At 57.2% G+C, this 25,785-nt stretch overlaps 1 protein-coding gene across 4 annotated transcripts in view; it reads left to right on the top strand.

The window, feature by feature from the left end:
- The first annotated feature begins 212 nt into the window (after positions 1 to 212).
- The window catches only part of RPH3A (rabphilin 3A), a 29,349-nt gene continuing 3,776 nt past the window's right edge, over positions 213 to 25,785 (top strand). The window contains exons 1-18 of one of the 4 annotated variants that reach the window (XM_053959806.1): positions 213 to 305; positions 7,507 to 7,709; positions 8,108 to 8,122; positions 8,913 to 9,047; positions 16,504 to 16,633; positions 16,820 to 16,906; positions 17,272 to 17,434; positions 17,832 to 17,858; positions 19,814 to 19,951; positions 20,066 to 20,173; positions 20,289 to 20,351; positions 20,424 to 20,615; positions 21,282 to 21,361; positions 21,919 to 21,993; positions 22,988 to 23,097; positions 24,107 to 24,233; positions 24,728 to 24,784; positions 24,939 to 25,090. In XM_053959806.1, coding sequence (XP_053815781.1) covers positions 7,633 to 7,709; positions 8,108 to 8,122; positions 8,913 to 9,047; positions 16,504 to 16,633; positions 16,820 to 16,906; positions 17,272 to 17,434; positions 17,832 to 17,858; positions 19,814 to 19,951; positions 20,066 to 20,173; positions 20,289 to 20,351; positions 20,424 to 20,615; positions 21,282 to 21,361; positions 21,919 to 21,993; positions 22,988 to 23,097; positions 24,107 to 24,233; positions 24,728 to 24,784; positions 24,939 to 25,090 — 1,736 coding nt within the window. In that variant the 5' untranslated portion in view covers positions 213 to 305; positions 7,507 to 7,632. Of the gene's footprint in view, positions 306 to 5,119; positions 5,140 to 7,506; positions 7,710 to 8,107; positions 8,123 to 8,912; positions 9,048 to 16,503; positions 16,634 to 16,819; positions 16,907 to 17,271; positions 17,435 to 17,831; positions 17,859 to 19,813; positions 19,952 to 20,065; positions 20,174 to 20,288; positions 20,352 to 20,423; positions 20,616 to 21,281; positions 21,362 to 21,918; positions 21,994 to 22,987; positions 23,098 to 24,106; positions 24,234 to 24,727; positions 24,785 to 24,938; positions 25,091 to 25,785 lie in introns of those variants that run through there. The other 3 variants (XM_053959808.1, XM_053959807.1, XM_053959809.1) reach the window with 3 other exon arrangements.

The raw sequence follows: 25,785 nt of genomic DNA on the forward strand, positions 1-25,785 counted from the left end.
GGCTCGGGAGGAGAATGAATGAAAGAGACATGGAGAGAGGATGGGCTGGAGGAGAGGACGAGCGCAGGGGGTCCCGCTGCCCCATCCCAGGCAGGGGGAGTGCCAGAGGGGGCCGAGCGGCTGCGCCTGGGAGGGGGGCGGCTCCTTGGGGCGCGGAGCGGGGCGGCCCCGGCCGTGTCCCCTCCCGTGTCCCCTCCCCGCGCCGTCCGCAGTGCTGCCGCCGGAGCCGCGCAGCGCCAGCGCGGCCGAGCGCGGGGAGCGGCCCCGGAACCCCGGGACCCCCAAACCCCGGGACCCCGGCCCAGGTAAGGGGGGGGATGATCAGGGGTCCCCCGGGGCGTGGCAGCGGCAGCGAGGGGGCTCAGGAGGTGTCGCGGGCTCCGCAGGGACAAAGATCGGGATGCGGCTCTGGGGGGGTCGGGATGCTCGTCCGGGAGTGTTCCTCGCCCCCGCACCGCGCTCTCGGCCCGGGGAAAGTTGCGGCATCCCGGAGCGTGCGGGCGGTGGGTGACACCCCCCGCCCCGCGGTGTCGCCCGTGGGTGGCCGGTGGCAGCGGCTGCAGCGGGTCCCCGGCGGGGCGTGGGTGCGGCTGGGGCGCGGCTCTGGGTGCTGCTGCTCGGCTTGGCCGTGTGCGGACAACTTTGAAGCGTGTTGGGCATTCGCGGGGGTTGAAGCCCCCAAAATTGGCTCTTTTCCCCGTCCCCGGAGCGCGCTGCGGTGGCGCCAAGGCTGAGCCCCTTCCCGGAATCCTGGCAGCGAGGGGATGTGGGGAGTGCCCTGACCCTGCTGCTGGAACATTTTGGGGTGCTCTGCTCCCTGTCGGGGCTCTGCAAGGGCATCACTGCCCGGCTCAGGGTGGCCCGCGGGCTCTGGCAGGTGCTGCTCGTTTCCCAGGGTGGACCAAAGTGATGCAAACGGCATCAAAAACCTTTCTGGAGTAACCTGGAACCTCCAGGAGGCAAAACCACCTCGGGAATGAGGCTGAGGCTGCTGGAAGCTGTCGCTCCCAGGGGTGGGTTCTTCCAGAAAATACACCTGATTGTGTCTCTTGCTGGTGTCTTTCTAATAATTCTGGTTATAAGCTGGAGCAGAAATTTGTCTTTGTGTGGTGATGAACACTCCTTAATTTCCCTGCTCAAACAGCTCTGAGCAAAGGCAGCTGCCCCGGCCGTGCCCCTGCTCTGGGCTCGGGCCATGCCACGCTCCTCCCGGGATCCTGGGAGTGTGTGCGGATCAGCCCGATCCCCCTCTTCCCATGAGGTTGCAAGGAAAAAGAAAAAAAACCAAAAAAGACATAAAGCTTCCAAACACGGCCAGTTGGCTCCAGGGATGCAGAGATGAGAACAGATGAACCATTTGCTTTAATTACTGGTATCAAAAGCCCAGGCTGCAGCTTAGCCTGAAAATAAATATTGTTAATGTTGTGACACTGGGCTCTATTTGATGATGCATCATTCATCCGGGAGGGATTGAGCGAGCTGCGAGCTGCTGCTGGAGGGCTGACTCAGATCTGCCTCAGGGATTCCGTGGCGAGGGACCAGCCTGGAGCCGTGGGGCTGAGCCCCACTCGCGGCACCGGGAATTGCTGTCGCATCCCGTGGGCGCCTCGCCGGGCATCCCGCAGGAGGGGAGCGCTGGGTGGGCGCTGCTCGCCCGCAGCAGCCTCGGGCAGCGCTGTGGCATCGCCGGGCGATGCGGTGGGAGCTGCTCGCCGTCACCTGCAGGGTGGGAACCCAGCGAATGCCGGCCCCAGCACCCCCGCTCGGAGCCCCCGCCTGGCTGCAAAGCCCTGCTCCGCTTCCTGCTCCTTCACAGACTTCCCTCTGCGCTGCCCCGGCTCTGCTGCCTGTGGCAAAGGCTTTTTCTTTTTGGTGTGGGTCTCCCTTTGTGCTGACAGCCCGGAGCCCATTGCGGGGCTCTGCGTGGGGTGAAACATTCCCAGCTTTGGAAAGGGCGAGGGGCGGAAAACTGCTGCGGGAGGGTGCGGGGCCTCGGCCTGGCTTTGTGCGCAAGTTTGGAGGGACTTGTCGTGGGGGATGGCAGGGAGCCGGTTCCCCGTGCCCCCCGCGGGTCCCGGGGCGGTGGCAGCAGCGGTGACCCCTGGGCCAGCTCGCTGGTGGCCCCGGCTCGGTGCCCTCCTGCCGCCCGCAGCGCGGTGACGCTGTCACTGCAGTCACTGCCAATTAGCGCTGATTGTAATGAACCGCTCCAGGTGGTCCCAGCCGAGCCCGCAAGGGCTGGGAAGGAAGGGAAGGGAGGAGGCTCCGCTTCCCGAGGCCGGGCTGATGAATTCCCCCGCCTTCCTCAGGCCCGGGAGTGGCTGCGGGTGAGGCCGTGCTGGCTGATGAAGGTTCACGTGCTGGGGGCACCAATTCCCTTCTCCAGCCCCTTCTCCGGCGGGTTTGGATGCAGCTCTCTGGATTTGGCGTGCCACTGATGGGGGCACGTCTGGCTCCGTGAAACCAGGTACGGAGAGAGCTGTGGGGAGGAGAGAACTGGGGAGCCCAGAGTGTCCCAGGCTGGTGCAGACCCTGAGCCGGTGGCCGTGCGCTCCTCTCTGCCCGTGGCCCTCGGGGACGGTCACGCTGTGGTGCTGAGGGGTCCCCCCGGCAGCGGGACCCCTCCCCACAGGCCCGCGTGGCTCCTCTGCCCCAGCCCGGGGATGCCGCCCCCGCTATTGCTCCTGTGGGGTGACACCGCGGCTCTCCACCATCCCTGGGGCACCCTGTGGGGACTGTCCCCGTCCCCTGGCAGCGAGCAGGACCTGCCACCTCCGAGCTCACCCGGCTGGTGCTTCCCAGCCTTTTCCCGTGGCTGACCCTCCCGCAGCCGCTGTCGCTGTGCCAGGGGCCAGCGCTGGGTCCCTGCTGGAATTCTGGTGGCTCTGGCCGCGCTCCGTGTCCCTGGCATCGAGGGTGCGACGCCGGCTCCTGTGCCCGAGCCGGGCAGGGATTTTCCCGTTGCTAAGCAGCTCCTGAGGAGCGATGGCAGCACCGGGTGGGCTCGGGGTGTGCTCAGACTTCACCTGGACCTGCCCCTCCAGCAGTGCCAGGTGAGTCGGATACACCCAGGAGTGGGTTATTTATTTAATTTATTTTTTGCCATTGTCTTTCCTGTAATTAATCAAGGGGAGTAAATCCTTGCGACAGCATCCTAACAGTGTTTGGTTTGAGAGGGAGCTGCTGGAGGAAATGTCAACGTGCTGCTTAAATAAAATTGACTGAGCTGCTGCTCAGCTGCCTTGGGAAGCAGCTTTGTCTGGAGGATGACGGGGAGCTGGGAATTCGGGGGAGTGGAATAAAGGCAGTTCTCAGCACCTTGTGGGAATTTAAAGGCAGCAGTGCCATTAGCCAAGCCAAAAGGAACTGGTGTTCCCAAAGGCTCCCAGCGGCTGTGGTGTGGATTTAACTGGAGGGCACTGGAGGCATCGCTTTGCTTTTCCTGTCTCTGGTCTGTCACTGTCACCTGTGGACTGTGGCTGTCACACTGAGCTTTAATTAACTAATTAGCACCACGCCGACCTGGGATGTTGTGGGGCTGCTGTTCCCTGCAAGGGTTTGGTGTGGGGCTGAAGGATGAGGCTGTGACTCGCTGGCTCTGGGTCTTCCCCAAAAGCTGCATTCCCAGGACCCCTCAGCTGCCGTGGGGCAGTCAGGGGTCTGATCCCACACCGTGGCTGTTGGAGGATGTGGGAACACACAGCGTGTGCTGCCACGGCTGTGTCACCTGGTGCTCCCGCTGGGGTTGTCCTGTCCCTTGTCCGGGTGTCCGGGAGGAGCTCCAGCCCCAGCAGCTTCCTGCCAGCTGAGCTCTGCCCCCCTCCCTCCTGCTTTTAAAGGAGAGCCTGGGCCGTGGGCTGCTCCCTGAGCACCATCCATTGAGCAGCTTGCTCGATTTTGCCCGAACTTTCTAAAAGAATTTGCACGTGGGATGAGACAGAGGACGGAATGTCGGGATTTGATGGAGTTTGGGTGTGTGGGGCCCTGCGGGGCTGGGCTGCCCTCCTGGCCCTCCCTGTGACCTGCTGATCATCTTGCAGAGTTACACAGCTGCTCCTGCAGGTATTTTGGGGGGATATTTTCCCTTTTTCCCCCCCTCTGCAGGTAAATCCTGCCTGGAGCCAGAGGACAGTGAGGAGCTGCTGCCTGCCCCTACAGCCATGAAGGCGTTCCACAGGGAATGGTGTGGGGTGTGCAGGGGGCAAAGTCCTTTTCCTGGGAAGGGACAAGCCTGGATGTGGGGTGTGGGGTCTGTGCCAAATCCTCTGGCAGGATTTGGAATTCCATGTGGTTTGCAGCCCTTCCTGAGTGCCAGGCATGGAGCAGGGCAGGATCTGGTGCTGATGAACTTGGGAGATGGCTGGAAATGCCTCCAGCAGCTGGGAGGGCTTTCCAGCCAAACTTGGCGTTTTGTCATGTGTGCCCTGAGTGGTGAGGAGACAATTCCACCCTGGCTCATCCCAGCTTTGGCATTTGCTCCTCACACTGCTCATCTGGGGGGGATCTCTGTGAGTCCTTGTCACCCCAAAATGAGCCCCATCAGGCAATTCCATCCTCATCCCCTATTTTTCCATCCCTGGCTCCAGCTGTGGAGCATAAACCCGCTCAGGTGCCAACGTGCAAACCCCACCATCCCAACAGAGAATGAGTCTGGATCCATTCCACTTCCAAACCTCCTGCTTGCTGATGACACCCAATAATCTCCCACTTGGCACCAGAGCAGCAGCTTGGGTTGGTTGGTTGGGGTCTGGCTGCTGCTGCGTGTTCCAGGTGAATGGATGATCCCCAAAATCTGCATTTTTCCACCCGGATTAATCACATCAGGCTTTGTCAATGGAAAAATTACCTCATCATTGGCACTGGCAGGTGGTGAGAGCAGCAGACTTATTCAATATTTAAGAAAGCTGCATTGCAGAGCTCAGGAGGCTGAAGGGAGAAATAGGTTGCCTGTGTCAGTGTCTGCTGCTGGAGACAATCTCTGCAGGCATCGGCTGGCAAGCGTGGAGCTCGCTGGAAAAACCTCACCCTTACCCTGGGAGCTTGGAAAAGATGGAATTTTCTCTCTTCTCCCCTGGTTTGGCATTCCCAGGTGGCTCAAGGGGTGCCTTGGGGCTGCCCTTTGTGCTGGGCTCCCTGCAGGTGGGTGGCTCTGGGCCCTGCAGCGCCGTGGGGTGGGATGGGCTCATTCCATGGGCATCCCGCTGCCTTTCCAGGCCTCCCGCGCCTGCTGGAGGTCGAATGGGACCTGCTAACTCCTGCCACTGCGCCTGCCAGATTTTTGGGTGCTGGAGGTGGGCCCACGAGTCGGCAGCTCCGGGAGCGGGATCCGCGGGAGGCGTTCAATCCCGTTTGATTAAAGCATGACCAAGTCCGCGGGCTCCGTCACACACAAGTAACGGAGCGGCGTGATTGGAGTCATGTGGCCCTTCCTTAAGGCCAGAAATTAAGACCTCACTGCTATTCCTGGCTCTGCCCGGGACGTGCCGCGTTGGCGCCGGCGGGAGCTGCCAGCATCCCTCGGAAAACCTCGGGATGAGACAGCTCCTCGCATCCCCACCGACACCAGGGCAGCAGATCCGGGACCCTTCGGGGTCAGCCAGACCCTGGAAGGTCTTGGCACCCTCCTAGGCTGGGATATTTCCATTTCATTAAGGAAATGCTGCTGCATCCCATCGATCCCCGCTTGGATGGCCACATCCTGCTGCTCGGGAGCCAGGATTTGGCAGAGGAGGGGGGAAGAGCCACCCTGAGCTGTTATTTTGTTCTTTCCCATGTGCTAAAAATGCTGGAAGAAGCATTAGGGCAAGCGGGGGTAGTTGCTGGAAGTAATGCAAAGTAGATTTTCCAAATCTATTATTTATAGGTGGAGAAAGGGATTGTGTATTCCTCCAGGAGCCAGCCCCAGGCTCCGCTCCATCCACAGCAAAGTGGAACGGAGCGCTCATGGCCTCGCTCTTATTAGCACAAAGTTCCAGTTGGGCAAAAGAGTTTTCCTTCCTGATCCCTCTTTGCTAGGGAAAACCAAGGATTTCCAAGGATTTCCCCCAGTTGCAGGGTTGGGGTGGACATTCCTGCCCCATGTGGCCTCGGGGCAGTCCCTTACCCACCTGCATCTCCCCAAAAACGGGTGGTGGCATCGTGGTGCTGCCCTTGCTCCCCGTTCAGTCTGTGCCCACCCCGGGACCCCCCGGGACGTTTTGTTCCCAGCGGGAATTCCGTGCTGCAGTGCGGATTGTGGAGGTGGTGGGGGGGACTGAAATGAACAATTTGCTTCGTTAAGTGACCTTGTTAATCGGAGCCTTCTGCTTTGGCTCGGGAACAGGCGCTGTGTGAACCAGCAGAGCACTAATTACCCACGTGCTTCACTTCTCCTGCTTTTCCAAAAATACTTTTTTACATCCCCAAGTTTTCCGTGAAGCCAAGGTGAGCCTCGAGCCTCCACAGCTCCTCAGGGAGTGATGTGCAAAAAAAACCCTGCAGAGCGTTTTCCCCCTTCTTTTTTGGAGAAGTTGGGTGTTTTTTCCTGGCTTGGAGCTGGTGATTTCAGAGGGGCAGTTTTGCAAGCTCCCGTTTTCCATCATTTCCTTGGTACAATCTCCCCAGTTTCTCTGCTGGAGTTTTGCTGGAGTTGCTTCGTGCCCTACAAAGGTTCATTTACCAGTTTGGGCAGAGCTCTGGTCCTGCTGGGATGCTGGTTTTGGGACCAGGTGGGATGAACTGAGAGGTCCCTTCCAGGCAGGGAGGAATCCAGGGCAGCAGGATGGGAAGGTGAATGATCCATGGGCTGGGAGCAGCCTCGTCGTCCGTGGCTGGGCTCTGCAGAGGTTTTTGTGATTTTTTTTTAGCTCTGCTGCAGCCAAATCTATCAAATCCCTGGTTTTCCCTCAGGAGAGGTGACGGATGAATGGATCCGTCCATCCCCATCCCCCTGCAGTGAGTAGGAGCAGTGGGTGGAGGGGCAAAACCCCTCCAAAAATGAGAATAAAGCAAAATCAGCTGTGGATTCAACATCCATTGGTATTTTAATGAGAAGGGTTTGAAGAACCCTCTCTGGATGAACCTTTGGAGAGGAGTGGACAGACCCTCCTGCTGGAGTCCTGGTGCTGTGTTTTCCCTCCTGGATCCACTTGGCAAAAACTTCAGTAAACCAAAAAGGGAAAGGAGAAGTTGTTTTTTTTTTCTTTCCAGAGGGAATGTGGTGTGGGAAAGGACAGCGAGGCATGCTGGAATTTGGGGAGAAAATTTCCTTGTTTGCAGCTGTTTCTCTGGAATGGATCCCCCTCTTCCCTCCTGGCTCTGAAGCCTCATAATTAATGTGAGGTTGGGGATTCATTAATTACATCCAGGCTGTGCTGCCCTCATGGGAAGGAGGTGACTGGAGGCTCCTGCGTCCCGATATCCAGACTAAAGTGACATTCCTGCTCCAAACCCTCTCATAATCCCACAGACAAAGCCTTGCCCAGCGTGATTTTTAGGGATTTTGTTGGGTTTTTTTTTCCCCTACAGCCCGGCTGGAAGCTCAACTTCTTCACTGGCACCTGGGAGCAGAGCGGTTGAAGTCGCTGCTGAGCGGCGTTGGTGACGGCCAGCGGGGCACCGGTGTCCCCAGACTCGTGCCCGGGGCGGCCGGCGATGACCGACGCGGTGCTGGGCGGCTCCTCCGACCGGTGGATGTGCCCCAGTGACAGGACCATGTCCCTCCGAGCCAGGTGACAGCAGGGCACAGGGACAGTCCCACGGCAGGTGGTGACGCCGGTTCTTCCCGTGGGGACACCAGGAATTGGTTCGGTGCTGTTGCACGGGGGCATTTTGCTCCTGAAAGCCCTGAGCGAGGTGGTGGGGACAGAGCCGGGGTGTGCAAGGGACCTGGCGCTGTCCCTCTGTCCTGTCACCCTGCAAGGTGATGCCACGTCCACTCTGGAGCACATCTCCAGCCTGGATTTGGTGCCTGGAGGTTTGGAGTTGCTCTCTGGGGGCAGTGGAGCTCCACGGGGAGGGACCAGGAGTTGGGGACTGTCACCCTGAGGTGGGAGGTGTCACCGGCTGGGCTCTCCTCATCTCTGCTCTCACCTAATCCTCATTCCCTCTCTTTCCCTGTGCTTCCCAGCAGTGAGAAGGAGCAGTAAGTATCTTTTATTTTTCACTTATTCCTCTTTTCCTGCTGCTTTGATGGTCTGGGAACAGGAAAAAAAATGGGTTTGGATGCAAAAAAAAATTAAGTCTGGGAAGTGTCACACAGGGTTTTAATGAATTTAAGCTCAAGACCATGTGGGTGTGTTCAACCTAGAGGGGGAAAGTGCCAAGAAAGGACTTTGGATGAGCAGGAAGGTGAGGAATGTTTGCCTTTGGCACCCCTGAGTGGCAGACGTTACCCTGTCACCAGGTTAGCGCTGCCTGGCACCCAGGCTGGGCGAGAGGATCTTTGGGAATGATGTTAGAGGGACAAACACTCCCATGTTTGGAGAAATGTTCCCAAAAAAAAAAGCCACCCACTCCCGCGCCACCGCCCCGGCCCCGCGGCTGCCAGGCAAACCTGGTGTTCCAGGGTGCCAAAGGAAACGTGCAAATAATGGGAATGGGTCTAAAAAGGAGTTTTCCCTCTGTATGAAGCCAATATTTCCATCTGAAACTCCTTAAAAATAGAGATCAGAGCTCCCAGCTGTGGGTAGGGGGTGTGGGGGGTCATTGCAGGCTGGATGGGATCTGGAGGATGGGGTGGTGGGCTGGGTTTGGGGTCTGGAGGATGGGGTGGTGGGCTGGGTTTGGGGTCTGGAGGATGGGGTGGTGGGCTGGGTTTGGGGTCTGGAGGATGGGGTGGTGGGCTGGGTTTGGGGTTTGGGAACTGGTGCCTGGGCACAGCCAGGGGTGGGAATCGATCCGTGGCTGGATCCCTGTCCCCGCTGTGCCCGCAGGCTCCCGGCGGGCTGGGCAGCGCAGCCCGAGCGGCAGCGCAAGGGCGAGGAGCTGACGGATGAGGAGAAGGAAATCATCAACCGGGTGATCGCCCGCGCCGAGAAGATGGAGGAGATGGAGCAGGAGCGCATCGGGTAAGGCGGGCTGGTGACACCGAGGGACACAGCAGGGACAGAGGGACCCCGGGGCCGCGGCAGGAGGCTCTGCTTGGCTGCTTTCCTGGGCAGCAGCCTCTGCACTGCGGTGCTTCTCCCGAAAGGAGCCTGCGGGGGATTTTTGGGCCCCGGCCAGGAGGAACCTGCGCGCCGGGGAGGGAGCGGCTCCGGGTGCCTCGGGGGGCTGGAGCCTTCTGCACTCATCCCGGATGGTTTTTTTCCAGTGGAAAAGGGATCATTGATAGCAGCTCGCTGCTTGTCCAGTGCTGAGCCAGAGCGGGGAGGAGTTTGGTGCTGTTCTAGAGGAGGGGTGATGGATCCATCCCGGGGGTTAATCCCACTCTGGAAGGAGCTGTGTGAGGCTCAGGAGGGCTGTGATGCTCAGGTTTGCCAGGCTGGCATCTGGCAGGGAGGCAGTGGTGCTGGCTGGCCCTCGGTTGGCCATTCCTGGCCATTTTAGGGAGCCATTCCTGGAAAGCCTGATTTTCTGGGATTTTTTGGGGGATTTTTCTATTCTGGGTCCTGGTCCCCAGAGCCGCTGGTACCTCATTTTTCACCAGGAGCATTCCCGGTGCTCGTGCAGAGGGTGGGAAGTGCCCGTGTTTCCTTTCCAGCCAGGTGAAATGAGCTAAGGCCGGGGTACCCATCCCCTTGCTCTGCTGGGAATGGTTTTCCAGAGGGGATCTCCATGTTCCCGTTGGGATCACGCCTCTTTTCCTGACAGAGGAGCAGTTTCTTCTCACTGAGTTTAAGCATCCACTGCTTTTTTTTTTTTTCCTAGCAGGCAAAATACTCAGCCCCAGGCAGGAGCCACACTCCCCACTGCTTTGGGGAGTGCCAAATTCCCTCCCGCAGCTCAGGGACAGTTTGCTGTCCCTTAAATATTGGCTGTGGAGAAGTGCTGGATTTATTCCCTCGTTTTTCAGAAATCCTCGCTTAGGATTTGAACGTGCTGGGAAGGTTTTGCCTCTCCAGGGGCTGTTCTCCCTGCCTGGGCTCGGCTCCTGCCCCACGGATGTGCTGCTCCCTCAGGCTGGAGGTGCCTCCGGGGCTTGGCATCACTTTCCAACGCGCAGCGCTCCCCTCTCGCGGCTCTTTGGCAGCAGCCAGGTGAGAGTGGCTCTCTCGGAGTGGCGGTGATTCACGCCCAAGCCGAGCTCACAAACAGCTTTCCCTGGCGTTTCCCTTTTGCAGCCCGGTAAGAATTCCTTTCCAACGCGATATGCTCCTTGGATGAGCCGTAAATCATCTTGGGGAGAGATTTAATTTTGTGCAGCTGTTTTCCAACTCTTCCCTTTCTCCTCCTTCGCCGAGCCGGAGGAGGTTTGCTCATCCTCATTCATGAAAAGCCGGGCGGAGGGGCTGGGAGCCGGGAATTCTGGCGGATGTGCAGCCGCAGCTGATTCCCCTCCTGCGAGGAGGCGTAGCGGGAGCCGTGCCAGCCCCTTTGTGTTTGTTGGCTTGCACAACAAGAGCTGTAGGATGTTCAGCCCCGGGAATGTGGGACAGCGGCTGGATCAGCCTCGTACGGAATCATCCGTTCGGGAGAGGCTCGGGTGTTATCCAGGATCGCTCCTTCTATTACAAAATAATCCGGGTTTGCCAGGCTGGCCTCTGGCAGGGAGGCAGCGGTGCTGGCTGGCCAGGCTGCTTTGGGGAGCTGCTCATGGAAAGCCTGATTTTCTGGGATTTTCTGGGATTTCTCTATTCCTGTAAAGGGAAAAATAAATCCATTAAAACTCACCCAGAGGAGCTGTGGCTGCCCCATTCCTGGAAGTGTCCTAGGCTAAGTTGGAGCAACCTGGGATAGTGGAAGGAGTCCCTGCCCTTGGCAGGGGGTCTTTTCCAACCCAAACCATTCCATTATCCCATGAAAACAGTGCTTTAGGTTAATATAAGGAATAGCTGACACGCAGTGAGATTCCAAAGGGGGAATATGTGGTGAATACTTGGAATTGCCTCAATAAGTGGAGGTGTTTGAGGGATTCATTTGAGGAATCCTGAATCCCTCAACCAGGGCTGTGGATGAACCTCCTCATGCCTCAAATCCTTCCCGATTTTTTTGCCCTCCATCTCCTGTATCCTCCATCCCACCAGCCCCTTGTCTTGAGAACAAATCGATGCCTCTTGTTGGGCTGTTGTTTGTGGAATTGGACTTGGTGTCAAACCCAGCTCAGACTAATCCCGTGAAGGAGTATTTTTAGCTCTGAGGGTGGATGGATCCTGTGGGATACGTGAGCTGGATGCTGATGAGGGCTGGAGGACAGGGACACTTGGTGTGGGGGGGATTTTTTTTGTCTCGTGGCGCAGAGAAGGACGAGAGGAGCTGGAATCATCTTGGACGTGACACAGCAGGAGCACATCGAGCTGGAGCTGCTGGGTGATCGGGATCATCCTTTGGGATGAGGGACACAGGGCTGGAAGTTTTAGGGAAAAGGGATTATCCACGTGGGCAGGGATGGATCCGTTCTTGTCCCGTCTCTCTCTGTGCTTGGGGGTCTGTGTGGTGGCTCTGGTGACACTCTGGTGACAGCGGTGCTATTCCAGCTGCAATCCATGAGGATCCTGTTTTCCAGCTGCCACAGGAGCACCTGCAGGCGCTAATTGACTCCGTTCTGCATCTCTAATTGGGGGCCATCAATAACCCAGCCAGGCTGCTCCGCTGCCTAATGAGTTCCAGCACGCTCCTGGCATCGAGGGGAAGATCTGAAACCCTCCCAAGGTGGAAATGGATATTTCTGGAGAGCACGGAGCTGGCTCTCCCAGAGGGGAGGTGACAGCTGGCTCCTGGCTCTGGCCATGGCCCTGTGGTCCCCTCTCAAGGTGCAGTGGCCTGGCTGTGTCCCCCTTTGCTCCAAGAGGAGCAGCTCTGCAGCAGGATTGGATTTTAATTCGGCTGCTCATGGCTGGGATGACACAGGGATGATGCAGGAGCAGATGGAAGCCCCTGGGGATTAAATCATTACCCTCAGTGGCAGGGAAGCTGTCTGGGGACCACAGCCTGGGATCTTCATCCCTGTGTGCAGACAGCACAACAACAAAATGCAGGCTCAGGGCAGGGCAGGGAGGTTACTGGAGACAGCTGGGAGCATCTCCTGGGATGCCAGTTTCTGGAGGAGATGAGGTTCAGTCGTGACCAGGGGACACTTGTGCTGCTTGAGATTTTGTGGGGGTTTGGTTGAGCTTTCCCCTCCAAAAAAAACCCTCCTCTCTTATTTCCAAGACTACAAAAATTCCCAGCCTGCTGTAGCACACTGAGCAAGCACCTGGATGAGCATGGGATGGGATACTTGGAAAAACTCTGTGGCTTTTCCCTCTGTGGGTGAGGGCTCAGCCTGGAAAAGCCCCAGTGGTGCTTTACCTTTAGCTCCCTGCCCACTTGGAGGGGAGGAAAATTGCTTCTCATTTCTCATCCCAATTTTAATTATGTTTCCCTTAATCTGGAGCTTGGCTGCTTTTCTTGTCCCTTTTCCATTGGGAAAATGAACCTTAATTTAATATTCAGCCCTTTAAGGCACACAATTTCCCCATGGAGACGAGGCTGGGCTGCATTCTGGAGGCTCTTGGTGACCTCCTTTGTGTTTCACTGGAATTTTTTTGCCGTGGATGTGGTGGCTGAGCCCATCCCTGCTGCTTCCTGCACGGCACTGAGGAGCACGTGGAGCTCAGTGGCCTAGATCAGGTCCTTCCTCATGGATCAGGTCCTTCTCCCACCCTTTTTGCTGCATTAAAAGTCCTCCCTGCCACAATTTAAAGCCCATTAAGGCCATCTTGGCCATTCATTTCTGCAGTTCTGATGAATATTTAAAGACAGCAAACTCCTGCTCCGTTGTTAAGTCTCGTTTCCTGGGATCATCATTCTGGTCACTCTGTCCCTCTTCCCATCCCTCTTCTCCTGCTGCAGTGCTGAGAGTTCCATAGAACAATCATTTAGGTTGGAAAAGGCTTCTGAAGTAATTTATAATTCATGGAATCCAACCCTAAGCCCAGCTCTGCCCAAGCCACCACCGTTCTGCCCGTCCAGGACTGAACCCAGCCTGAGGCCGTCCCTCATCCCTGCGGGATCCTTTTCCTGCCACGGACTGTGGGAAATGTTGGGATGTGCCCGTGGGCCCTTCCCTGCCTGCTCCAGGGCTCTGGCATGGGGCAGGAGCAGCCAGGGATGTCCCTCCCTGCCCACCTTCCCCCTTCCAAACCACATTCCTGGGACTGGGCAGATTTCCATCGTCAGGGCCCCGTTTCGTTGCTGTTATCTCCGGCGGAACACGGCAGATAAAGCTTCTCCTGTCTCTCTCCCATCAGTGCCCCATCCCTGTTTCCCTGGCAGGGGAGGGATCTCTCCCCATCCCCAGGGCTGTCCCTGAGGGCTGGGCTGAGCCAGCTCCCTGCCACCGGCTCCAATTACTCAGCCCCGGATTTTCCCCCCCTGTTTTAACAATTTGGAAGGATATTTCCTGGGGAGTTGAAGTGCAGATAATGCTGGAGCCGTGGAAGGGAGAGGGATGAGCTGGAGGCTGGTTATGTGCAATAAAAGTGAGGAGGAAATGATATCCAGTGGAGAGAAAAGCTTTTGGGAAGGCAGAAATCTCATTCCTGGTGAGGGCAAGGCTTCCCTTGGTTATTAATGGGAGAATGGGATGGATTTGGATCTCTGGAGATGCTGGATGGAGCTGGAAACAAACCTGAGCTTTTTTTCTCCCAGTTGATGCCTTTATCAAGAGTTTCTCAGCCCTGGGGTCTGGGCACATTCCCCCCCTTTCTTCCTACCAGCTTCACACCAGGACTTTAAATTGAAATTTTTCTACAGTTCTCTTCCAGCAGGGTTTAAGTCATGGGGAAAAAAAAAAAAAAAAAAAAAAAGCAAGAAAAAAAGCCCAATTTTCCCCTCCTGAATGGATGTTTTAATTAGAGAAATGTACTTGGCTTGCAAGTGGTGCCACAGGTGTGTCCTGGCTGCTGAGCCCTTCCAGTGGTTCAAAAATCCCACTTAAGGAGCAGCTCATGGTAAATGAGAGCCTGGGAGAGATTTTTGCAGCTAAATAATGAATCTCTTAAAATGCAAAAGCATTTTCCTCTTTTCTGTTTTTTTTTTTCTCTCCCTTTGATTGTGCCATTTGTTCCAGTTTCTATAATAAGTTTGTTTGGGCTTGCAGATTTCCAACTGGAAGCTGCTTTGCTTGGAGCTCCTGCAGCTCAGCAGGAGGAACTGCAGGGGATATGAGGTTTGCCCATGAATAAAAGAGAGGTTTTTTTTTCCCCCAAAATGTTCCCCCTTGGTGAGGTGGGGGATGATAAAAGCTGGATGTTATGAGGATCATGCATTCCATGGGATGTGGGCTGGGGTTAATTGCTTTTAAATAACACTTGGGGAACAGCCAGAATCCAGGTTTTAATTGGAATTGCTGGCTGGGTGTTCGTGGGGTGATGCAGCTCTGCTGGAGTCGCTGGGATTTCTGTGTTTGCCACAGGCTCTGGAGCTTGGGAAGGCACCAGGGGTGGATGGTGGCTCCAGAGCTGGGTTATTCTCTAGGGAGGAACCACCTATGGCTGTGAAGGGACCACGGCACCTCTCAAGTAAATCCCAGAATGGTTTGGGTTGGAAAGACCTCAAATCTCATCTCCTTCAGTGGGCCCACACCTTCCACCAGCCCAGCTTGCTCCAAGCCCCATGCCACACTGGAGCAGGGAGTTAGGCTGGCAGGGAGCTTCTCCCTGCAGTGGGAGAGCACAAAATCCGCTGGCTGTGGTTCTGAGGATGCTGTTTGTCAGCACAAGGATGGGAACCAGGATCGCTGCTTTTCGAGCCCCCGTGCTCCTGGTGCTGGCAGGAACTCGTGAACTCTCCCATCTGCTGTCTGGTGACACCAGAGCTGTGAAAACAGAGCCTTGTCCCCACTGCTGGCTCTGTCTGGCTCTGCTGCTGCCCACCCAGCCCAGCTTCCAGCTGGGAACAGGCTGCAGGTTCATCTGGAAGTGGCAGGAGGCAGCCGGAGCCCGGCGGGATCGGCCCCCGCCTGGGGAGCAGTGGGAGATTCCTGGCTGGCTTTTGGCAGAGCTGATGTGTTAACGTGGCTTTGCTTGGATAATTTGTGGGATTATGGATCCACATCCCTGAGCGTGGCTGGGCTTGGTGGCTTTGAGATGCCCCTGTTGGCTGCAGTGAGGCCTTTTTGGGCTGTGATCACCAGCACGTCCTAAAATGCTTCATTTTGGGGAGAAATTCCTCCCTGGGAGGGTGGTGAGGCCCTGGCACAGGTTGCCCATCCCTGGAAGTGTCCAAGGCCAGGCTGGAACAGCCTGATGTAGTGGGAGGTGGCCCTGCCCATGGCAGGGGTGGAACTGGATGATTTTAAGGCTCCTCCAAACCAAAACCATTCCACGCTCATACAATTTCCCTTCCTCATGCTGCTGTTCCTTTATTCGACTTTTCCCCACAGAGCCCATGGAATTCCGGCCCTCCAACCCCAGAGGCATTTTGTGTGCAGGGGAACCTGTGGATGGTCCATGAGCATTTCAGAGGCACTGGCAGCCGAGTCACCACAAATCTGAAGCTGTCACCTCTCGCAGGAAAACGGCTTTTCAACACCCGCTGGTTTCTTTCCGCCGCGGCTCCGTCAGATTTGGGTCAGGCTGCCACGGGGGGCTGCTCTCTCCGGTGGGCTTGGGTCTCCTCCTCCCTTTCTTCGTTCCTTCCTCGCTGAATGACATAAATAATGCAGCTTTTTTCCCCTCGCCGTGCTATTTTTAGGGCCAGGATTCTGGGTTAGCTGAGCGCACGACGCCGACGCCAGCTCCCGGCTGCTCGGCAGGCAGCTCCTTCCTGCCTTCCAAACTCCTTCGGCCAATGCTGCCTTTCCAAAACTTCCTGGTTCTGTTCTTTGGGTTTTTTTTAACCTTTGCAGGAACCAGGTGTGTTTTCACAGCCTGATCTCCAGTGGGCTTTCACTTCACTGCAAGAATTTCCATCAAAAATATAAAACATTTTTCCTCAAACAATGAGAAAATTAATTAATTAATTAATTCAGTCCTCATTAGGGGCCTTCCAGGATCTCCTCCTTCAGCTCTTCGTGGGCAGCTGCTGGGACTGGGTGGAAAGGTTTCCTTTTAGGGACAAGTTGCTCCATGCAAAGCTGCTGCCTTGGATGGATTTTCCATGTCCGTGGAGCTGGGGCCGGTGTCACCTCTCTGACAGCATCCCTGGAAGTCGATATTGTGCCATATAAACCTGTTGGAACCTCATTTCCCGCTGGGATGTGCTTTTGTCCCGTAGCTGGAAAGGGAGAGGCTCCGTGGGGAGCGACGCCTGGAAAAGGAACAGCCGGACCAAAGGCAGCGGCCAAGCCCGGGGAGCGGGGCCTGCGCCCCGTACCCTGCCCTTTTCCTGGCATTCCCAGCATCCCTGGCATTCCCTGACATCCCTGTGCCCTCTCGCCAGGCGCCTGATGACCCGGCTGGAGGACATGCGCCGCAGCGTGCTGGGGGACGGCGTCAACCGCTGCATCCTCTGCGGGGAGCAGCTGGGGACAAGGGGCTCCGCCTGTGTCGTCTGCGAGGACTGCAAGAAGGTGAGACCCCTCCCCCGAGCCCCAGAACCGCCCCCCAGCCCCGGGGGCACCGCGGATTTTGGGTGCCCGTTCCCATAGCCCGGCACCCGCGGAGTCGCGGGTGGCCGTGCAGGCAAATCTCTCGTTGCTGGCGTTGGGGACATCTTGGTGGCACCGGTGTCACGCAGATCTTTGTTTTGCCCGCAGAACGTGTGCACCAAGTGCGGGGTGCAGACCACCAACAACCGGCCCCAGGCCATCTGGCTCTGCAAGATCTGCAGCGAGCAGCGGGAGGTGCGTGTGGCCCCTGTCCCCGCTGTCCCCGCTGTCCCCGCTGTCCCCACCCCACACCTCCCAGACGGGACCGACTCAACCTCGCAGGGGCCTCCAGCGCCACCCAGCCTTGCCCAGCGGCTGTTCGAGCGTGGTTCTTACAGGACGGTTTTGTTTTTTACACCAAATGACGTTTTGTTTCATGAAAACAGAGGTTTGGGGGGTCCAAGGGGCTGGCTGTGGGCAGAGATTGGCTGCTGCAGCATGAGCCGGGGAGTTAATTGGTTCATTAATTAGCGGCCTGGGCTGCAGGGTGTGGATGTGGGGTCGCGCCGCGGTGGCACGGGCGGGATGAAGCTCTGAGAGGCCCGACCCTGCTCCCGCAGGTGTGGAAACGCTCCGGCGCCTGGTTCTTCAAGGGCTTGCCCAAGCAGATGCTGCCGCAGCCGATGCCCGTCAGCAAGAAGGGACCCCAAACCCCGAGCGAGCCCCGCCCGGCCGAGCCACCCGCCCCGGACCCCAAACTCCCCTCCCGGGCACCCACCCGAGGTAGGTGACAGCGGGTGCTGCCCCCCCAGCACTGCCAGCGAGGCTCTGGGGCTCCTTCCCATCCTCGGCAAGGGAAAACTCTGGGGGAAAAACATCCAGAGCAGTCGTGTGGCTGCTGCCTGTGCCCTAAAGGGGGTAGCGGTGGAGCCTGGAGATCTTTTATCCAGGAGTTCCAGGTGGGGATGGATGGGGCTGCAGGACATGCTGGAACGGAGCAGCCCCTGGTGGGGATCAGGGCCTGGGTAGGGATGTGGTGATGGGAAAGCCTTGAAAAAATAGGGATAAAATAGGGATAAAATGGGGAAATCCGGGGAAACAGTGGCAGCGCGTCCCGGGATGGTGCTGGGGGTGCGTGTGCCGCAGCTTCACCCCCTCTCGCTCTGTTTGTGCCCCCAAGGCCAGGCGGATGCCGAGGACACCGAGGGTAAGCACCGGCCTTTGTCCCCTGCCTGTGCCGAGCCCCGTCCCTGCGTCCTTCTCTTCCCAAGCTGTTTTCCCGCCCGGTTTTCCCCGGGATGCTGCAGCAGGATTTCTCCTTGCTGCTGCCGCCGCCCACCCTGCGGGGGGCCCGGGTTATTCCAGGGCTTCCCCACCTCCCGCACACGCCGGGGCTGAGCCGCTGCCGTTCCGGAGCCGCCTCCGTGGGTGGTGGGATCTGCTGGGAGGGGCAGGTGGCTTTTTTTTTTTTTTTTTTCTGGTTATTTAACGGCAGTCCTTGGAAAACCTCCCGGGGAAAGTTTAGGAGGTTTGTGGCAGCTTGTGCCTGTCTGTGGGGGATGGAGCAGCCCAGCCTTGCGCTGTGCACGGGAGGCAGAGCAGGGCGAGGATGTGGAAGTGGCTTGTTCCTTGCACCCTCCAGCACTTCCAGTGGTGGAATCATCCAGTTTGGAAAAGCCCTCAAAGCCCATCGAGTTCAGCCGTTCCTCCAGCACTGCCAAGGCCACCACTGACCCCTGTCCCCAAGGGCCACATCCACACTGCTGTTAAATCCTCCCACAGGGATGGGGACTCCTGGGCAGCTGTGTCAGGGTTGGACAATCCTTCCAGTGAAGAAATTTTCCCTAATACCCAACCTAAACCTCCCCAGGCATAACTTGAGGCCCTTTCCTCTTATCCTGTTGCTTCTTACCTGGGAGAAGAGCCCGACCCCCACGTGGCTCCTGCCAGGGAGACGTGGAGAGTGAGGAGGTCTCCCTGGGAAGTTCATTTTGAGTAACAGCCCCCATTTTCACACTTCCACATGGGATGCCAAGGGGATGAGGATCTCTGATCCCCCCTCCAACACCGTCTGCTTCTCATTTGGGTGATCATTAAGTTGGGAGCAGTGCAGTGGCTGCAAACCCCCCTCTTCCTTGGCTCCGTGAAAGAAGCAAAGAGGAGCTGAGGGGACAGTTCCTGCCTGGAATGGTCCCCTCTAGCCCAGGTTTTGATGTCCCCAGTTGATGATCTCCCTCTTCCCGTGCAGCAGCAGTTGGGGAAAGCACTTCATCAAGGCGATTTAATCACGCCCCCAGCCGGTGCCGTTAAACCTCCCAGCCCCACGGGCAGCTTTTATTAATCCGACGGCTCCTGGAGTCGGGAAGGCTTTGCCAGCTCCGCACGTCCCTCCCGGTGCTCAGCATGCTCCTGCCGTGCCCATGATTTTCCTACAGCTCCCTTGGAAAATTATTTATTGCACGGCTCTCTCTGCACCACGGGGCTCCTGCTCCTGGATGCTCATTTCCCCCCACCTCCCTGCTCTTCAGCATTCCCGGTGTTTTTCCCTCTCTCCCTCCTCCTTTCTCCCCCCACAATCTGTTGCGTTCCGCTTTGTCCTCGCGCCCGGTGACCCTGAGAGCCCAGCCAAGGAGAAACAGCCCATTTATGTCACGGCAAAGATTTATCCCTGGCGTCTCCAGCAGCAGCCAGGTGAGCGCCGAGACCTTTTCCGTCACGTCCGTGGGGTCGCAATTCATCACCCCGGAGCGCCGGGCTGGGATTTATCTGCTGGGACGCTGGGTGATGGAAGGGAGAGGCAGAGGCAGCTGCCACGGCTGTCTCCTTAATAAATGGGAGATGATCAGAAGGAAAATAGGATCCCCACCCCGCCCCAATCCGAGGAATGTGGAGCTGTGGTCCCATCAGGGTGCTGAGGACCCGGTGATGGATACCTCGGGCCTTGTTTTCCCGTGGGACTCTCGTGTCCTTGGGGATTTCCTGAGCACTGTGTGCAGGTTTGATGGTGCAGAGCCCTCCCGCCGCAGTGCCCGCAGCTCGGGAGGTGCTGCTGGCAGCGGCCGTACCCATTGTCCCCCTGCTGCTGGCACCCAGGCCGGGCAGCGCCCAGGGACGGCAGCTCGCTTTTCCAGCCTCACTGCTCCTTTCTCCCTCTCCCTGCAGGCACCGACGCCACAGCGGCCGCCCGGGGAAGCCGCAAAGCGGCCGAGGGCCGGCCGGGTCCGTGCGGCAGCGAGGACACCGGTGGGGACAGCGACAGCCGGGACTACGCTGCGGAGAGCGGGGTCAGCAGGAGCCCCGGTGAGAGCGGTGCTGCTCCTGCATCCCCGCAAGTTCACATGGGGGGGGGGGGGGGGACACAAAGCCGGGAGCCGTCTGCGGGTGGTCTCTGCTGATCGTCCCCTGTCCTTGCAGGCGTGAAGAGAACCAACTCCGTGCAAGGCCAGCGGCCACCCCCGCCAGCCACGGCCGGTCCCGCTGCCGCATCCGCCGCTGGATCTGCGCCGGCAGCGGCACCCGCAGGTAGGACGCGATGGGAGCGCGGCCGAGGCGTGCGGTCCCTGGGGACGCCCCACGGGCAGGGGCGCGGTGGGAGAGGGCACCGGGGGACGCCCGGTGATGCCACCTCTGTCCCCAGCGCCGGCGGCCGCAGCGGCAAGGCCCGGTCCCGGGGGTCCCGCCCGCTTCCCGGAGAGACAAGGTAACCCCGGGCTGGCTGCGGGGGGGGCTGGGGGGCAGAGCGGGCCGGGGGCTAACGGGGTCCCTCCCGCAGCGAGCCCCCCGGAGCCGGCCCGCGGCGCCGCCAGGGAGGAGCGGGGAGGGGGCTTTGGCGGCAGGGAGGACAGGCCAGCCTGGCAGCCCCCTGCTGCCACGCAGCCCCCGCCCGCAGCCGCGGCCCCGCAGCGGCAGCAGCCCCGCGAGGAAGAGGAGGAGGACGCCAACAGCTACGACTCGGATGAAGGCAGTACGTACCCAGGGAGGGAGTTGCTTTGGGAAATGCGGGATTTGGAGGAGGTTGCTGGGTGGGCGTGACTCGCACTGGAAGGCGGTGGGTGTCCAGCAGGGAAGGTCCTTGGGGAACGATGCTTCCCTGCGGGGTTTGGAGCTGGGGTGGGGATTTGGGGGGAGGATCTGTGGTAGAACATCCTGGGTGGGAAGAGCTGCTCGGGGTCGGGAGCAGGTGCTTGGATTGGAGCAGCTGATGCCCTCTGTGCCTGCTCTTCATCACTGGGATGAAGGAGCACGAGCCTGAGCTGGTTTGCAGAAAGCCGAGACAGGAGCCGGGTGCTGAGCCCCAGCCTTGGGAGGAGCTGCTGTCCGAGCTGGAGCATCTCCTCAGGGTGGTCCGGGGTGGAATTGCTGTGGGAAGGTTCTCCTTTGCCTGGGGAGTATTGGAGCCAGCCCCAGAGCTGCTCTCCCTGGGCAGTCCCTGCCCTGCAAAGCTGTGCAGAGCTCCCGAACCCGCCTGGATTTGTGGCGGTTTGGCCGCTGCCAGCACAGTGTCACTGCATTAAACAGCTTTTACATTTGACCCGCAAATCTTTCTAATTATTACTAATCGGGGATGATTAAATGCAGTTATTGGCTGGGGTTTTAACGAGGTTGTTTCCTCCTCCTCCCTCGCTGTCAGCCACGCTGGGAGCTCTGGAGTTCAGCCTGCTCTACGACCAGGACAACAGCTCCCTGCACTGCACCCTCATCAAGGCCAAGGCAAGAGCTCCTCTTTCCCCCCCTTTTCCCTGATTTAAATCCATCTGGATCCCAGTTTTTGGTACAATGGAAGCCATGTGGCTGCTGGCAGAGGCTGCTCCCTTGGGAGGCTCCAGGCACAGCTGCTCCTGGCTGGGGAGGGTTGGGGGGCTTTTCCTTGTGTGGATCCAAGAGATCCGTGGGAGTGGTGATGGCCTGGAACAGTCCTCCCAGAGAAACTCTGGCTGCCCCGTCCCTGGAAGTGTCCAAGGCCAGGTTGGACAGGGTTTGGATTAGCCTGGGATGGTGGAAGTTGTCCCTGCTCGTGGCAGGGGATGAAACTTGATGATATTTGAGGTCTCTTCCAACCCACACCATCCTGTGATTCTACAATTCTGATTTTTCCAGGGATGGGTCAGATGTTTCAGCACATCCTGGCACCCACAGCCGCTCGGGGCACAGGCTCTTGGGTCACTGAACACATTTTCTCTTTGAGCTTTTCGTGGGCAGATTTTTCTCTTCCTTGGCTTTGCTGAAGGAGGATTCACGTCCTGTGTTTCCTTTATCCTTTTTTTTAGGGCTTAAAACCAATGGATTCCAATGGCCTGGCTGATCCCTATGTGAAGCTGCACCTCCTGCCCGGAGCCAGCAAGGTGAGGCTTTGCCAGGTTTGGTGCTGGGGATGGAGCAGAGGTTTCTCAAATCCCCCTCAGGTCCCTCCCTCAGATCAGATTTTCTCTGTTGGTTTTGTCTGCTCGCTGCTGTTTTTCCCTGGGGGTATTTTTGAACAGGGAGGATGCTCCCAGATGCTCTCCCAGATCCGAGGAACAGCTCATCCTGCAGGCAGGAATCTGCTCAGGGGTGGAGGGAAGCTCCAGAGGAGACATTGCTGTTAATGCATCACAAAACATCTGCCCAAAAATCTAATTATGCCCAGGGTTGGAATTATCCATTTGCTTGGAAGCTGCAGCACGTTCTTGTTGGAGCTGTGGGGAGAGAGCCTTGGGGGAAACTCTGGCTCCATCATGGAAATTCCTGGAAATCTCCCTCCCCAGCCCAGCTGGGCTGATCTGGGTGGGCAAATCTTGAGGAAGGAATGACAACCTGCAGTGCTGGCTCTTTCCTTAGAGGGTGCAGCAAAGAGGAACCAGGAGTAAAACCGGGGGAAAACTGATAATAAAATAATTGGATTGATTTTATGGCTTTGTTTTATGCAGGGGGGTATTGGTATTGTTCAGAGGAAATCCAGGTGTGATGTTGGGAATCACTTTGATTCCTGTTGCTCTCATTTGCTGATAGTAATTTCAATTTTGTTTTTAAATTTTGAACGTGTGGTTGCGAAAGACACGCAGGCAAGTGACGGCTCCTCCTTTAGACCCTGAGAGCTGTGACCTGAGCCCCCACATCCTGCCCTGGGCACCTTTTCCCCTCTCCTTGAGGGAATAAACCCCAGGGAGTGACAAAATCCAGGCTCTCCCAACCACCACGTGTCACCAAGTCCCCGGTGCTTGTGCAAAATCCCACCGCGATGCTCCCTGGGAGCTCACCATCACCCAGCTGTGCCAGATGTGACGGGGCATCCCTGGCAGGAGCTGGGATTTGGGCAGGGAGGAATCCCGGGGTGCAATTCCCCGGTGTTTATTGCAGTCGAACAAGCTGAGGACGAAGACGCTGCGCAACACCCGGAACCCGGTGTGGAACGAGACCCTGGTGTACCACGGCATCACCGACGAGGACATGCAGAGGAAAACCCTCAGGCAAGCCCAGCAGGAGCCCGGGGCTCCCACGGGGTGGGGCTCTGGGTGTCCTCATACGGTAAAAATGCGGCGAACCCCGATGCGGGAAGAAATGGCCACGTCTGATTTTATATCAGAAAGTTGAAGAGTAGTTTTGTTAAAACGGTGCTATATTATATTAATATATTATTTAAAGATATGTTATTTTATATATTTCATTTTAATTTTACTTATTTAACTAATTAATAAATTCGTGACGCTCTGTTGAGAGTCTGAGATATAGCTGGATTTGATTTTGGTTATCAAATAACTTTCACTAGAATTTAATTAAGTAATCACTTCAGGTAAATAACCTCCATACCACATTCCACATGGGGAAAACAAAGGAGTGGAGATAAAGATTGTTTTCTCTTCTGCTCTCTGTGCTTCTCTAAGAAATCCTGAGAGAGAATTATGTCTCTCTGTCCAGAGAATGTGAATGTCACAGTCCCCACTCACAGCACCACCACCAGGAGTGCAGGGGGTGGGTTTGGGGCAGTGGGAGATGCAGTTTTGGGTTAAAATCAACATGATTTTGTTCATTTGGGTGGTTCTTTGAAGAAAGGAAAACTGGCATTTTGACCTTGTAATTTAATAGTGAATTATTGATTATACTATGATTTTTATCATCAAAGAGACGTGCATCTCTGCTGATTTGACAGTAGCCCAGAAAAAAAAAAATCCATATAAATATCTCTTGAAATTTATGGCTCTTTCCTCCCTCAGAAAACTTCCACCTCTTCATTTCTTGCCCCATCACAAAGCAAATATTAAAAACGTTGATTTTTTTTTTTTTTCCTTTTTTTTTGGCAATCCAGAAATTTGGGGGTTGATGGCTTTTGGTCAGAGGAAATCCAGACCCAGGGTGGGTTTGGGGGGGATTTGCTTTGCTTTTCCCTCCCCCTAGCAGTGCCCCTGCAGGGATGGGTTTGACTCTGGAGTTGGGCACTGCTCCAGCCTGGTTAGGTTCTCCTTTCCCTCTTCCCTCCAGGATCTCCGTGTGTGACGAGGACAAATTCGGCCACAACGAGTTCATCGGAGAAACCAGAGTTGCCTTGAAAAAACTCAAAGCCAACCAGAAAAAGAACTTCAACATCTGCCTGGAGAGAGTAATACCAGTGAGTGTCTGTGAAAATTCCTTCCATTCCTGCCATTTCCTTGGAAATTCCTGCCATTTCCTGAAAATTCCTGCCATTTCCTTGGAAATGGCACCTGAGGGATGCAGGGATGGGCTGGAGGCGCCCGAGTTCCCCGGCACCTTTAGGAGTTGCATTCCCATCTGGGCTGATGTGACATCCCGAGGCCAGGAGATGAGAGCCTGGTGGCAATCCATGGGAAGTGACTCCAGGGCCTGCTCCTGTTGGCTTTGGCAGCCCCTGCAGATGGATGTCACCGTGGAGGAGGGGACAGGTGGCTCTGTCACCTGTTGATTCCGCTGGGACGGGGGTTGGTGGAGCAGATGGACATTGCTGAGGCCCTTCCAGTGCAGGAGCTGGGCTGCATGCATTCCCAGTTTTTTTTTTTTTTTTTTTTTTTTTTTTTTTTTTTTTTGCTGTGGGATGTGCCTCTCCCGGTCACTCATGGCAGTCTCCTTGTCCCTTTCCCACCCCAGACGAAGCGCGCCGGGACAACCGGCGCATCCCGTGGGATGGCTCTGTACGAAGAGGAGGTGAGTCCTTGGAGCAGGACAAGCTCCACCCATGTCCTTTCCACCATCCCTTGTGTACAACCCCGTCATCCCCCCGCATCCCGGAGATCCCACATCCCCTGATATCCATCTCATCCCTCCGAGACGAGTTTTCCCATGGCGGCTCCTCCCGCAGGTGGATCGCGGTGGGGACGTGGAGGAGCGCGGGAAGATCCTGGTGTCCCTCATGTACAGCACCCAGCAGGGTGGGCTCATCGTGGGCATCGTGCGCTGCGTGCACCTGGCGGCCATGGACGCCAACGGATACTCGGATCCCTTCGTCAAGCTGTGAGTGAGCCGGGAATGGCTCCGGGCTGGAGCACGTGGTCATGGAGCCACCTGCTGTCCCTCCTCTGGAGCCCTGGCGCAGCAGGAGCTGTCCAGCAGCGGTGCTGGTGTCCCCCTTGTGCGTGGAGCTCAGGGGTGTCGAGGCAGCCCTTGGGTCTGTGGTTCTCCCAAGTGCCCAGACCCCGTGGTTAGCCCATGGAGAATCCCAGAGTTGTTAAAGGCTGGAAGAGATTTCAGGAGCCCAAGCTTTGACTGATCACGTTATGTCTGCAAGCAGAGGACACGTGGGGGATGTGGGGGTGGGCTTGGGGCTGGTGACCGACTTCCCTGGGATCCATAGGAGTGGGATTCCCACCCGGGACTCATCAAGGGCGTGGTGGGAGTTCAGGGACAGTGGAAGCTGGAGGAGAGGGGTCCTTCTCTCCACCTCTGACCTGCCCTGGCTGCAGGACAGAGGTGGCTCCATGTCCCTCCGTGTCCTGCTTGCTGTCCCATAAACCCACGTGGCTCCTGGGAATGTGGGGAATAAGGTTTTTATTCCAGCCTCGTCCGCTGCACCACGGAGAGGTCCCTGCAGCCATTCCTGGTGGGGGTTTTGCTCCTGGTTTTTTTTTTTTCGCTTTTAGAAAAAAACTCTGTTCTCCCTAAAACTCATCCAGTAATTCTCATGTTGAACATATTCTGCTCAGCTTTTT

Source organism: Vidua chalybeata, chromosome 18, assembly GCF_026979565.1.
Source record: "Vidua chalybeata isolate OUT-0048 chromosome 18, bVidCha1 merged haplotype, whole genome shotgun sequence".
NCBI classification, from domain to species: domain Eukaryota; kingdom Metazoa; phylum Chordata; class Aves; order Passeriformes; family Viduidae; genus Vidua; species Vidua chalybeata.